Source organism: Anarrhichthys ocellatus, unplaced genomic scaffold (assembly GCF_004355925.1).
Source record: "Anarrhichthys ocellatus isolate YVR2014 unplaced genomic scaffold, GSC_Weel_1.0 scaffold1, whole genome shotgun sequence".
In the NCBI taxonomy this organism is placed as follows: domain Eukaryota; kingdom Metazoa; phylum Chordata; class Actinopteri; order Perciformes; family Anarhichadidae; genus Anarrhichthys; species Anarrhichthys ocellatus.
This window is the reverse complement of record NW_022280031.1, coordinates 5,072,934-5,086,559: the sequence shown is the minus strand read 5'-3', so window position 1 is coordinate 5,086,559 and position 13,626 is coordinate 5,072,934. Positions and strand designations below refer to the sequence as shown.

The 13,626-nt window shown below is 37.9% G+C and overlaps 2 protein-coding genes across 7 annotated transcripts; both read left to right on the top strand.

The window, feature by feature from the left end:
- Positions 1-528: 528 nt before the first annotated feature.
- On the top strand, positions 529-7,733 carry LOC116389992 (protein FAM3C). Of its 6 annotated transcripts, none has more exons than XM_031860498.1 (11): positions 529-725; positions 1,742-1,848; positions 1,946-2,057; positions 2,185-4,797; positions 4,875-4,973; positions 5,068-5,323; positions 5,413-5,471; positions 6,208-6,258; positions 6,357-6,441; positions 6,525-6,651; positions 6,770-7,733. In XM_031860498.1, exons 4-11 carry the CDS (start codon positions 4,785-4,787, stop codon positions 6,875-6,877), a joined length of 798 nt encoding a protein of 265 aa, XP_031716358.1. In that variant the 5' UTR covers positions 529-725; positions 1,742-1,848; positions 1,946-2,057; positions 2,185-4,784; the 3' UTR covers positions 6,878-7,733. The 6 variants fall into 6 exon arrangements, with proteins under 6 accessions (XP_031716358.1, XP_031719765.1, XP_031715489.1 ...); XM_031863905.1 differs by having other exon boundaries at positions 1,946-4,797; positions 5,068-5,109; positions 5,203-5,323; XM_031859629.1 differs by having other exon boundaries at positions 1,946-4,797.
- Positions 7,734-8,064: 331 nt separating this feature from the next.
- On the top strand, positions 8,065-11,706 carry LOC116383321 (protein FAM107B). The gene is made up of 5 exons (XM_031847056.1): positions 8,065-8,136; positions 9,333-9,375; positions 10,643-10,829; positions 10,920-11,076; positions 11,592-11,706. Exons 1-5 carry the CDS (start codon positions 8,113-8,115, stop codon positions 11,700-11,702), a joined length of 522 nt encoding a protein of 173 aa, XP_031702916.1. The 5' UTR covers positions 8,065-8,112; the 3' UTR covers positions 11,703-11,706.
- Positions 11,707-13,626: the final 1,920 nt, after the last annotated feature.

Genomic DNA, 13,626 nt, shown 5'->3' with positions numbered 1-13,626 from the left:
AGCCAGCATCCTGGGGCCCAGATAAGGGCACTCTTTCTGTCAAATACTGACATATGCAAAGTGTACACCATTGCACTATATGAAATCTGCTCATAACTTATAAATAAAAAACACTATTCACAAAGTTTATGATTCAGGAAAAGTAAGATCTTGGACAAAGAAAACACCAATTTAGACACAAAATGTAACATTTGAATATACTTAAATTCCAACAAAACCTGTTTTCTAGAAGTTGTGCCGTGAATATGTTTTCAGTCTTTATTTTTTATTTTATGATCAATGACTGGAGAAATGTACATTTTTCAAGGCAAGGGATTTTTCCAAAAATATGCTCACTTCTCTGAAAAATAGTGGAACTTGAGACTTTCCTTCATTTTTTAATTAAAAAAATGTATTAGATGCAGCAGGAAATCACAAATACTATTTTAATGTGGCTCAACAGGGAGCCACGTGACCCACGACTATCCGTCACATGACGTTTCCTGAAAGGGGGCGTGTAAATATGGCTCATCAACAGGGTGACAGCAACCAGGAAGTAAACAACTGGCGTTTGACCCAGCGCGGTTACAGTCGAACACAGCATATTATGTACTGAATAACTGAGATTCTCCCCACCAATTTGGGTCTTGATTTTAATTAAACAAGTGATGATGTACTGAGCTTCATTGTTCCATAATGAAAGTAGGTTAACCAGGCTCACGAGGATGTCAGCACAACAGCAACAGGTACTTATGAGAAGCAACACAGCTGTTTGATCCGTTAAAATCCGCCCGTGGTTGTAATTGGTACGCGAACATAACACGTGAACACGTAAACACACGTAAAGTCATTATTACGATCGTGGTGCCAAAGTTGTTGTCATTAAGTTCGCAGAGGCCCACAATAGTGTAACTGCCTGGTATGTTAAAAGTGAAACTGTTTAAACTTGACATATACAGTGGAAGCCGAAATAAGGATTATTTGTTGTTGTTGTTGTTGTTGTTGTTGTTGTTATTTAGTTCTTTGAAGAATCAAACAGGCTTATATCATGGCATTATTAAAATGGATAGATTTAACAGTAGAAACAAATGCACTGTCCTTTATTGCACAATATTCAACAGTTTACACGTCTATCCGGAAGTATTTTAGTTGCCAAATCCACCTGCCATAATGCAAAGAGAAATAACATATGAATGCATTAAGAAGTAATAGTAATAATAGTGATTGCATAGGCTATCTGACATTGACAGATGCCTTCCAAGTGCATTTTAAAACACCTTACACAAAGATAAACAGAATGAAGGAAATGTATTGATGTTACAAAATAATGTGGATACGTTACAAGTGAGTTGATATCTCATCTTTCATATCTTGACTCCTCACGTGTGTGAATAATTGTAACTTTCAGGTTGTGTGAATCCTAATTATCACTACAAAGCCTAAAGTTCTGGCACCCCTAACATGTGATCTCGTACATGGCTCTGATATTAGACACATTGGCTTGTGATCATAGTTCTGAAGTGAGTGATCATTTATTGTTAAAATCATATCAGTCCTGCTTGGCCTGTGATTCACACCCCTGCTGTTGAGCTGTTGGTTCATACATCAGCGTGATCCATAACACACACCCTGTTCAGCTGTCATATCTCCTGCCCGTATTTCCTTTTTTATCTGAGCCACACATCATGAACTGCGCTGTCACGATGATGGGCTCCTTAACTACTCCGCTGTTGGATCTCATTGGATTCATTTGTCTTTTTAGGCCGGGTTAAGGCTTCACCCCGGGATTATTGCATTGGTGATCTTCGTCTCTATGGCGGTAATATTCGCTGCTCTATTGATCATCCGAAAATACTGCTTCCCGGTCAAGTAAGCAGACTATATTAATGAGCCTTAACGAGATTATTCAAAATGTGTATTGCTGTAACAACACATCACCCCGTTCTGTCAAACACCTTTATTTCAGTGAGGCAAGATACAGATACTCACAGCTGAGGCGGATGGAGGACCAGGGTTCAGCAGCGACAGAGGGTGAAGGCGACAGGGGGCCCTGCACAGTCGGAGAGGAGTCGGACGAGGTTAGTGCATCATCCCTGATTGCAGCTTTCCCTGTCCTTCGTGCCACTGTACAACCTGACACAGCTGTAACTTTCCTTATTACTTCAAATGTCATTTTGTAAATTCGTCTTTTTTGCCTCCTGACAGGATCTTCTGGAATAAATCTCAGACCCGGGATGCAAAAAAGAGTTTATTGTGGATGAATTGTGTGCTTTAGGGCTGCAGCTAATGATTATTTATAATGATATTTGAAAACATCATACATTTGCTCCACAAAACTGAGAAAGTACCCATCACATTTTCCTACAACCCATGATGACATCATCAAATGTGTTGCTTTGTTCAAACAACAGTCCAAAACCCAGCCCAGTGTTGCCAACTCTGAAAGTGTTAGCAGGACTAGCTCCAAAAGCTGTTAAATCTCTCGAAAGATTCAGGAAGTCGGCAACACTGAGCATCCCTTCAGGCCTATCCTCCAAAATCACTCCCCTAAAGTTGTCATTATGGATGTAAACTACCTCAATCAGCGGTAAAATTGTTGATTCAAAGGTGCTGAATACAAGATGTGGAGCATTTCTACTACCTCTCAACTGCTCTCATCATGGCTTAAGCTGAGCCAGCGGCTTGCTGCTAACAGCGCTAACAGTACCAACTATATGGCCAAAGTGCTGACAGAGCTAACAGCGTTTACCCGAGAGGTAACCAGAGGGAGGGCGCTATGCTGCGGCGACCACCAACGGCTTTATCAGCTGTAACCGTTGTATGAGCACAGTGCGGAGCAGTGTAGTTGTTATGGACTAATGCAACGGCAACAAATTAAGCATTGATTATGAGGTTAAAGTTCATGTATTATTTCAGATTTTGTTCTACAGTTACTGATGATGGTGTGAATGATGTCAGTGATGACTACTGCGTGTATATTTATATTCTGGCGGACATTAGAGAAATATTTATGTTGGTTGTATTATAAATATTCATCCTGTGTACTGGTTGATGTATTTGCCTTCTGCTTGGATTGTCCCTGTTCTGTCCAACTGGACACGACTACATCACTATTTCTGTCTCTTATCTGAAGAGCTCTCTCTACTTTTATTGTATTATTGCTTAAATGGACAAACACAGTATTTACAAAAAGAGGAAGAAAACATGGATATTTTTTATGTTATCCAGTCAAATGTTTCTCTGAATGCAAAACGTTTCCTCTTATCAGTAGAATGTGGTACACATGGACCCTCTGCTGGTTCTCTTTAGTATCACACTGTGTCAGGAATATCAAGAGTTAAGATGCTGCAAACATATACTGTCATAATGCAAATCCCCTCGTGTGTAACACCAACAGCCCTAATCGCACTAGGTTTGGGTGGACGGAGGAAAGAGTTTTTACAAAAACAAACAGTTCAGCAGTATCTAATGTTAGTGCTCACACTTATAAAAACATAACGAGCTTTCAAGTTTCGTCCTTTAATTCTCTCGGTACTTTTTAGTTCTTTACTATTTTAGTTTGTTTTGTGCTCGTTTGGTGCAGCTGAAGCTGTTCTATTTAATACGTTTGTGTTGTTTTTTCCTGTCATTTGTCAGCCATCTTTATGTGTGTGGTTTCATTTGTCACAATTTCATTTAACTTTAATTCCCTAATCAGCTACTCAACTGTGTCTTGATGGATAAATGATGACCTTGTAATGATTGGCCACACTAACTTTAATGACAGTCAGAACATCAGTTCATTACTGCCTGTAGGGATATGCTATTTTAATAATAATAATAATACATTTTATTAGTATAGCGCTATTTTAGTTTGGGCCCCTCAAGGCAGGTGAAAGCTCAGACTTAGCTACTGCTCAAGGATGAGCAGTGCAGAAGCTTAGTCACACAGGGCCTTGGCCTCTGGAATTAACATATGGAAATCATTTACTAGGAATAACCCCTTGAGATGTACCATCTCGTTTTTAAGTGGGTCCTTGAACATGCTTTTTAGTGACAACTAACTCTTGTGCAAACAGTGTTGTCCATCCATCAAAAGTATGGATTTAAATACCATATATGTCTTGACAAATACACCATTGGCCTATTTATGTTGTGTTTATTAAAAGAACTCCCTCTTCGCCAGGTTTCCTTTGAAAAACAAGCTTTAATCTCAGTGACATTTACCTGTAACACAAGAACATAATGAAACAATGTTGTTTTGTTGTTTTTGAGATTTGAGTTCTCATCTGTTATGGTTTCTTTTCAGATTTGTTTGTGCCTATTCCATGCATATTTATTTGCTTTTAGTAAGACTTTGACCTTTTATTCTATCATATGTAGCATTTTATTAATGTAGATAATCTCACACATAAAATGGGATTCACTAAATACTCTTTATTTCATTCCCCTAGGTTTCACATGTTTGCACGTCGACTAAGCACTATTTGCTGTTTGCTAAATTGTTATCACAACGAGTATCTGTTACTGAACCCATATTTGCATTGTAAAAGAGAGAAACCTGATCATCTAGTTCACATTGCCTGGTCATGCTTAAAGCCACATCCTGTTTTTCATGTAGCACAAGGAGGAGCTGTTTTTTTTAATGCATAACCAAACAACAGGCATGGTTGTAGGAATTATCAGAGTGCGTGTTCACAGATGAGATCGCACCAAAGCGCTGCTGTATCTACGACACTTCTTGTTAACAGGAAATACTAGAAGTGCATTTCAAAGGTCCCAGCTCTTCCCTTTAGGAACTGGAAGCTATCTAAGTTATTGCAGATATGAGAAATCCAGGTGAGATTTCACTTTATTTCAAAAATTGGTATTTCTGTTTGTATCTCTGCCAATCTTCATCTCTTTGTGGTTGACAGCTGTTTTGAACCTTGCTGCTGTAATTATTATCCTCCTTATAACCTGGAGATTAGCCATCAATTCATTTGATGTTGGGGAGAAAGCAGGAAATATTCTCGGTGAGCTCATTTCTACTCATTACATCAGAAATCCTGAACGACCTCTTCTCATTTAGTTTCATTTGCTAACACTTCCTCCATTCTTTTATCTAAGGGTTTAATGACAAAGATCAAATCAATCCAAAATTCTCAAACGGTAAATTAAATTATTTTTTAACATTACATGACTTCCACATTAACTGTGTGGTTTCCTTCATGATCAGAAGTACTTTTCTGTTTGCGTTTTCAGGTACAACAACTGAGCCAAAGTGCAGCCTCACCAGAGTCTGTCCGTCTGACCATTTCAGTTTACGAATCAGCAGCGGAGCAGCTAATGTCATTGGACCAAAGATCTGTTTCGATGGTGAAATGTGCGTGTTTGATATGGTAGTACTGGACATAACTAAAGAGGGAAATGTGTGTGACTGAGTAAAACTCAACCGTATCTGTATCTCAACAGCATTATGAGTTATGCGATGAATAATGTGGGACCAGGGCTGAACATTGTGGTGGTAAATGGTGAGTAAAAATACTCTGACAGATTTGTTAAAGTACTGGGCTGTAAAAAATGTATACTTTCTTAAACAATTCTTTAAAACATTCACATTTTTAATAGTTTTGGGCTTTAAAGTTTTGACATTCACTGTAATGAATTGCTGTAAATTTACGGTGGCTTTAAAACGGTATCTTATAGTATTTCATAATAAATATAACATACAGTTAAATGTTCATCCCTCGCATGTAAATGAACAGTCAATGCCGTCAATTAACAATAACAGCAGACTACTGTAATTTATCAGCATAATACAGTATTTTCTGTGAAGTGGTGGATACACGCTTCTCTATACAAGTTCAGTGAATCACGATCCATCTACATCGTACTGTCTATTGTAGGTTAATGTATCTGTTATGACGATAGAATATATTTTATTATTCAAACTGCTCATTGCCTAAAAGTCATTTTTGAGTGACGTGACCGACTGCTCATGAACATGACTTTGGACACAACAGCTTCAGTTCAGACTGTTGAAAACAGCAGTTGATAGAACAAGCTTACCTAAAGGTCCAATAATTAGCTTCGATTATATAACATGATGTTCCTTAGAGTGCTCATTAAACAGATAATTTAATCGCTTAACTTACACAAAAACAGGGCAAACTCCATCTGCTGATGAAGATCGTGTGATTTGATCAAAAGCTCCAGAGAAGCTGATCTTGTTGTTGATAAACAGTCGTTGTGTTTTTTCCACCCAAGGTAAAAATGGAACCGTGGAAAAATTTGGCTACCTTAATATGATTAATGGAAGTAAGTTGGGTGGTTTTTAATCCTCTTTTCAATTTAAAAACGTATTGAACCCTTAAAATGTCATGTTTTTTTGTTTTTTTTATTACTTTTAACAAAAGACACAGAAGACATCCTGGCATACCTAAAGGAGATAAAACCTGGAATGATGGTCTTGGTGGCCTCGTTTGATGATTTGTCACCAAAGTAAGTCTAAATCGCAATGATTCAACAGCTAAAACGATTTCATAGCACACACAACACAACCCTTTTCTATTCCTTTTTGGCAGAATGACAGACGACATAAGAGAGGTGTTTGTCGGAATGGGAAGCACTTTGATCAAGTCTGTAAAACGCAGAGATAGCTGGGTGTTTGCTGGGAGAGCAGGGACAGAAAACAAAAGCCTCTTTGAGAAGGTTAGCGAGCCTGTTCTATTTGTGTCAGAAAAGATCTTCTATTTTTAATGACAGTTAAATAAAAAAAGCAACATAATTGATGGTAAAAGAAATGTCCTCTTTCTTGTTCACCCATCAGCAAACTGTTAATGATGACAAAACCAACATTTACGAAGGATGGCCGGAGATGGTGGAGATGGGCGGCTGTATCCCAAGGAACCAAACTGACCTGACAGGATCTTTGTGATGAAAAGGAGAATATGACTTATTTCAGACTTCCATGTAAAAAATGATGCCACTCAAAGAGTGTAAATAGTTGTACACTCTTTCTGAAACCCAGAACTTACCTTATTGAATACATATTTACTTCAAATGATATGTATATACTATATGTATTGAATTGTGTACCTCTACAGTGTGGTTTTACTACCTCTCTCTCTGTCTGCTATGTGTATAATGGCATCCAGTGTATTGCCTGTCTGTTCATCCTGGAAGATAGATTCACCTCTGTTGCTCTTCCTGGAGTTTGTCCTCATCTCAAATCATGGTTCTAAGGATTTTGTACAGATTGTAAAGATGTCTGAGGCAAGTTTGTCATTTGTGATTCTAAGCTTTATAAATAAAATGTACTGAACTTCACTAGTGCTGCTGTTAATAATAATAGAAGATGCAAAGTGAATCTTCAAAGAAATGGAAACATTTGACACACTGACAGAGGTGACTGGCTACTGTGCAACTATTTATTACTAGACAATGAGATGAATGGGGTACTGCCAGTAACAGTTTTGTCCCTCTGGAATCATTTAAATGTCAGTTAAGACCAGTGTTTTCACCTTTTTTATCTCACTATTTCTTATTTTCTTTTTATCTTATAAGCACATCAATTGCATACTTTTTCATTTCATCTGGTACACCAGAGGTTTAAGAAGTAATACTTTACTTTAGTAAAAGTACAGATAGTGTGAAAATACTCTGTTTCAAGTTTCAGTGTAACGATTTGTAATATTGCACCTAGTCGAGGTGGCCCTAGTTTTGACTACTTTATGTACAGTTCGGTGGTTTAGTTTACCAGTCTGGCCCCCTCCAGAGGATCAAATGATAAATGTGAGGTCTCTTGAGATGATTAATGGAAGTGGCAAAGAAAATTCTGATACACCAATTCTTTCTGGGCCTCAAGCTGTTCGACTAGACACTTTTACAAGGGGTCAGAAACCAAAAAGGTTGGGAAGCACTGGTTTAATTTTCTAACAATGCAGTGTACTTTATTTGCAGTTGGTCTTCCACTTGGAGAATTATCATCGTCCCAAACACAGAACAGTTTCCTCTCTCTGGCATTCTTGGCTGCTGGAGTAGAGAGAGAGAGAGAGAGAGAGAGAGAGAGAGAGAGAGAGAGAGGGTAACCTCAAATTATTACTGCAACTCTGTCCGCTGTGAGCCCAGGAGGTGTTTGTGCAGATATTCATACTGGACTCAACTGAGGACATGGGTGTCACCCATGGAAAGAAGGTAAATTGATCGACATTCATTCTTTATTTACATTTGTCTTTCTCTGTGAGACATAACACATGTCTCATTGAGATGATCCAGCAGATGCATCCATGTGGCAAAAATACTTTCTTGCAATATGTTTGAAAAGATTGAGGCACTGTGAACTAATGAAGAAACCAACTGTTACACTATGTTCTGTGTACTATGTGTCATCACAAATAACAAATATTGTATTAATTATGTGTTCTTGATCACATTTAAGCTTTTCTTTGGCAGAACTTAACCATTTTCCTGTGGTAGATTTATCTGTCGTTATCTCTGCAGTTTATTTCCCAAAGACAGCAAGTGCTTGCCAACACCAGAGAGTGGGCCTTGGAGAGTATTTACCCTGTCATGTCCTATTAATTCTTCTCCACACAATATTCACTGTCTGAGCTTCAGCCAAACAGCATGACTCTTCCCTCATCAATGAAACAGCAGCCAGCACCAGAGTTGTCGTTAAAATGCCTATATTGATCGAGATTGCACTTTTTCGACAATTTACTGTGATTTTGTTTCTAAATTTCTTTATTTGAATGCAGGTTTTTGAACACATTTAGCAATGCTACCAGATGACCGGACATGGTGCAGCTGAATTGCAACAAATGCCGAAGCCTTAACAAACATAATGTAACATGTACATGGATCGATAAAGTACCTGTAACTATATTAGATTGTGCTGAGAGCAAACACTATAGTTTGACATCTTTTTTTCTTTATTCAAATGTTCTTCAAATATTTAACCAAACAACAAAAACAGAAACAATCACTTTATTCAGCAGTCCATTCTGAGTCCCACTCTTCTCTTCTCTCGACTATTAATTCTGCTCAAACTCCAGCAAATGAGAATCTCAGTGGGAATCAAACTGTGTTTTGTTTGATCCTTGTCATTAATGAGGCGGCAGCCCTCCACCTCACCAGTGAGGGGCCCTCGCTTCACTGGACATGTTGAACTGGAGCTTTGTCTGTCAGCATCATAATACGGCTTTGTGTCGCTCGCAGCTCTCGCTGCCATTTGCATGAAATTGCATGGGCGACCTGACTGAGAGATTTCTGATTGGAGTGCGTTCCTGTGTCACACGATATCTCCACACTTGTATTTTGAAATACGTTGGTAATAACAATGAGATATATTCTATTCTATTTGACATGTCAATGACTTTTTCTGTTGACAGGGAGATCTCCAACATTCACCAGAGACACACCTGAATGGGTCTGGTGAGAAGTCTATTGTTACAAGACACCTTTTTTGCTGTTGGTGTGACTCTGGGAAGACACTGTGCAGAGGTAGAACGGATAGAGCCTATAGGTGGCTCTGTGCTAATCTGTGCTATATAAAGCAACATGTGGTCGCAGTATTATTTGCTGCAGAAACATTTTTATTTATTCTGTCATTAAAAAGGAAAAGGTTCCTGCCTAGTGACATTCACTATTCAAGTCTGTAAAATATGTTTTAAAGCAAGACATGCAAACGTAAAAAGACAAAATAACACAATCGTCCTTTTTCAAATAAATAGACAAATCTGTTAGCAACAAAACCCACCCTTGTTCATTGCAATACACTCGGGGGTTCTGATGCTATATCTACAGCCTCAATGGTCTGGTAAGACCAGCAGCTTTTGGCAGCTAATGTTTACTATCAAACTTTCCACAGACATTGCTGTGTGACTGACATTTATGACATGCTGACCCTTCTCTGCTTGTGCTGTTAGCCTGTTATTTCACTATTTACCTTTCAACAAAGTTTACAAAGGCAAAGAAGAAGAAGCAGAAGTATTTTATTAATCCCCTTGGGGAAAATTCCGTACCGACTGGGCCTTGCTGGACTTGTTACAAAGCTAAGTTCCACAAGGACTCAACTTGATACTCAAGTTACATTGTCCGGAGTTCAAAATAAATCCCCATGGTGTCATTTCCATCAAGGTCACTGTAGTCACTTTTTTTTGGTTACTTTTGTTTCTCCATTTGGTTTAATTAATACCAAAGTTTTCAGGTGTTTTCAACTCTATTTGATGTAGTTGCTGCAGTTTGTGAAGTTATCCATTTACTTCCAGAGGTCCTAATATAAGAGAGAGTATTATAAATACCTGCCTGTGTTAATACATGTGGCTTGTTTTCAGTCAACTGGGCCTTTTAAAAAAAGCAAAAATAAAAGCATGTTTTAAAAAGCAATCATTTTTATTCACCTTGGAAATAGCACTTTTGATAAATTGCTGCATCTGATGGAGTTTGTTTTTTTGTCAAGGAGATAGTTGAGTTGTTGTCACGTGACTCAAGTACAGAATTAAGATACAACAGGGGTGCTTTGGGGTTTGTCATAACCACTGTCTCTGCTCAAATATGGTCTACCCCTTTATCATTCAGTCATTAAAAGCTGCTTTAGTGCGTGTTTATAATACTGAAATGGTGAATACTGTATCACAAGAAAAACGTTGCATTCAAAATTAATATTTGGAAAATATGTACTGTATGTTTTTCTCTTCAGCCTCAGCAATGCAGACACACCAAAGTGAACAGCAATACCAATACTCAGAGCTGCAGGCTCCTTCGTCCCAACAACAGAGTGAGGAGGAGAGCAGTAATCTCATCAGACCACAAAAACCTCCCAACCCTTTGACGGCCTCCAAGAGCCACCAGGAGCTTCACAGAGAACTGCGGATGACCCACAAGAGGTTGGAAAAGACACAAAAAACACTCGTAAACACTCACACTTCTCTTTCATTGTTTATATGAATCATAAAGTCCTGCCACATGTCTGTCAGGAGAGTGTCTCAAGAAGAAAAGACTGAACTCCAGAGGGTGTTAGAAAAGAGGAGATGGGAACAAGGGATGAAGGCGAGCAGAGATCAGGAAGAGGCGAAGAAGAACAGATCACCACTTCATCGGGAACTGTTGAAAAGACAACAGAGGCTAGAAAAGGTTGGCATAGTGCATCATGCTAGATTTTTTTTCTGAATTTGTACAAAGGATCTCATCACATCTGACTTACAAATCATCATAGTGGTTGACATTAATTCGAATGATCTATTCTGAGAGAACAAATGACTGTGTTATATGAAAATGGTCAGTATTTCCTCACAGAAGATTGACGATGGTGGTGTATGTGGAGCATCATGTTGTTCTGCAGTCCACCATTGGAGGGCAGTGTAGATACTGTTTCACAGCCTGGGCTCCTAAAAGAGAAAAAGAACATAGATATGTTAGACCCTGTATGTATGAATGCTGTCTGATGGATTCTTTTTTTTAAAGATTACAAACCATTTACACAGTTCTGTGTTTAAGAACTGTGGATTGTGTGGATCTTCAAGACCTTTGACTTTAGGGAATTAGCTCTAAACCTTGACATTCATCAAATATCTTGAAAATGTTGCTTGTTTACTGTGGCTACCACATATGAGTCCAAATTCTGTTTGTGTATTTTCATTCCTCCGCAGCTAGAGAGAGACAAAGGGCAACAACGAGAGGGGCCAGAGTTCCTCCGAGTCAAAGAGAGACTGAGAAGAACTGCAGTGTTGGAGGAATGTGCGGGAGGAAACGAGGTGTGACAGTTATGATTTACGATTGCATGTTCGTGTATTGTGTTGAGCACAATGGGCCGTTGGGAATAAGTGTGTTGGTGGAGAGACAGCTTAAGCAGCTCAAAGTGCGCATGGATGAAGAAAAAAAATAGTGATTCAGCTTGAGTAACACCATGAAGTCCACATAGCTGAATTAGACAGCTGGATCGGGATGTGACGACAGCTGGATGTGTCATATATACAGCAGCCATCAGTGTGTCATTTCTCACTCTTATTTTTCCCGACAATACAAACAGAATTTACACCTAATCTGTGTTTAATGCTTTTTTACGTGTCTTTCCTGACCTTTTCCCTGCATGTCTTTGTTTTATATACAACCATGTTGAGTCTGTTTTTATGATGGTGGAAGTGTTACATCATCAGTATACTATAAACACATCAAGTATTCGTCTGGCAAGGTAACCGAACACTGAGAACTAATGTAACACTGAGGTGACTATTGGGACATCATTGTGTCCTTTGTGTGCCCTTCAATAACAATTACATAAACAATATATATTAAACAATAAATTGTTGAAATATTTTCTCATGACACATTGTTGTGTTTCCACAGTGATGAAAAACAGACGGTTAACATTTATTTAATTATGAATGACGGGAGGTGAAGATTTCCTTTGTTGAGTAATAGAGCACATGAATCTTCTTATGTATACTGAAAGAATGAACATAATACAGCCCATAATAACTGTTGTTGTCATTTTTGAGGCTATGGTTTGTATAGGTAATATTTGGGTCGCCTTACATTGTACATGTGTTCATTGCTTCCATTGTATCTTCAAATTTTTTTGCATTTTGCTCACTCTATATGACAATAGGAGGAATACGTAGTACACTTTTAATTCAGTGATCTGCATGAAAATTATGATCAGCACAGTTTAAATGTTTGAATCGCTTCCACTTCTTTACTAATCACAGTGTTTTACTTGCACATCTTAAAGTAAAGTTATTGCGTAATGACCAAACACACAATGCATAGACAAGGAAGTTTAATTTCATTTCTTGCAATCAAATCTCTGTGGGTACAAATCATTGTATTTTCTTACAACTTGTTCAATAACCCATGATGCATTGCATCCATACATTTGTAGCTCAAAACAGCTTTTACAAAAAAAGATATACAATATATACTTATATTTATATATATATATATATAATATACATGTGTTTCTTTATGCATTTAGATGTGTTTGTAATGGGTAAAATAAGCTTTTCAAAAAAACACAGCCAAGTGGAAACAAATCCCAAGTAAGGTTCAATATCAGGTCATTACCAAACGAATAATAGCCAGGTTATCAAAGTCATCAGCGTTGGCTACCTTACAGTTAACATGGAGCCCTTCACACACAGTTTGCATATTTTCCACAACTACGGTCATGTAAATCCAGAGTGATTGCCTTCATTTACTGTTCTATGGACCTGTAAGTATCAATGGCAGATCGAGGGAACTGGTTTTAATGTGGGCAACAAAGGTTTTCATGGATTGGTTCATGACCTCTACAGTAAACTAATAATATGGCATTGTATAATGACATATCTTAAAATAACAATAGTGTGACTAATATCAGGATTAAAGTATTTTCAGGGAGAATTTTTTTGTTTAATATTAAATTAAATATTGTGCCGAAACATCTCCATCCTTCACCCGAGTTGTATATTTCTAAGACGACAACATATGGCTGTATGGCTTTAGTACTGTAGCTCATCTACCAAGGGCGACAAATGTAGAGCTTGCACAGGCTCCTCCCATGGCAGACAGGTGATGCTTTCAGCACCGTGAGATGTAATTGAGATATAATTATACATACATACATATATACATACATATACATATATATATATATACATATACATATATATATATATATATATGTATATGTATATATATATATAT

What these genes read in the sequence shown, in the direction of transcription:
- LOC116383321 (XM_031847056.1), top strand. Translation starts at nt 8,113, where the DNA reads ATGGGTGTCACCCATGGAAAGAAG. An exon ending in GTGTCACCCATGGAAAGAAG is followed by an intron (nt 8,137 to 9,332) that starts GTAAATTGATCG and finishes TTCTGTTGACAG; the next exon opens with GGAGATCTCCAACATTCACC. An exon ending in GACAACAGAGGCTAGAAAAG is followed by an intron (nt 11,077 to 11,591) that starts GTTGGCATAGTG and finishes ATTCCTCCGCAG; the next exon opens with CTAGAGAGAGACAAAGGGCA.
- LOC116389992 (XM_031863058.1), top strand. An exon ending in GAAAGCAGGAAATATTCTCG is followed by an intron (nt 4,974 to 5,067) that starts GTGAGCTCATTT and finishes CTTTTATCTAAG; the next exon opens with GGTTTAATGACAAAGATCAA. An exon ending in CCTTAATATGATTAATGGAA is followed by an intron (nt 6,259 to 6,356) that starts GTAAGTTGGGTG and finishes TTTTAACAAAAG; the next exon opens with ACACAGAAGACATCCTGGCA.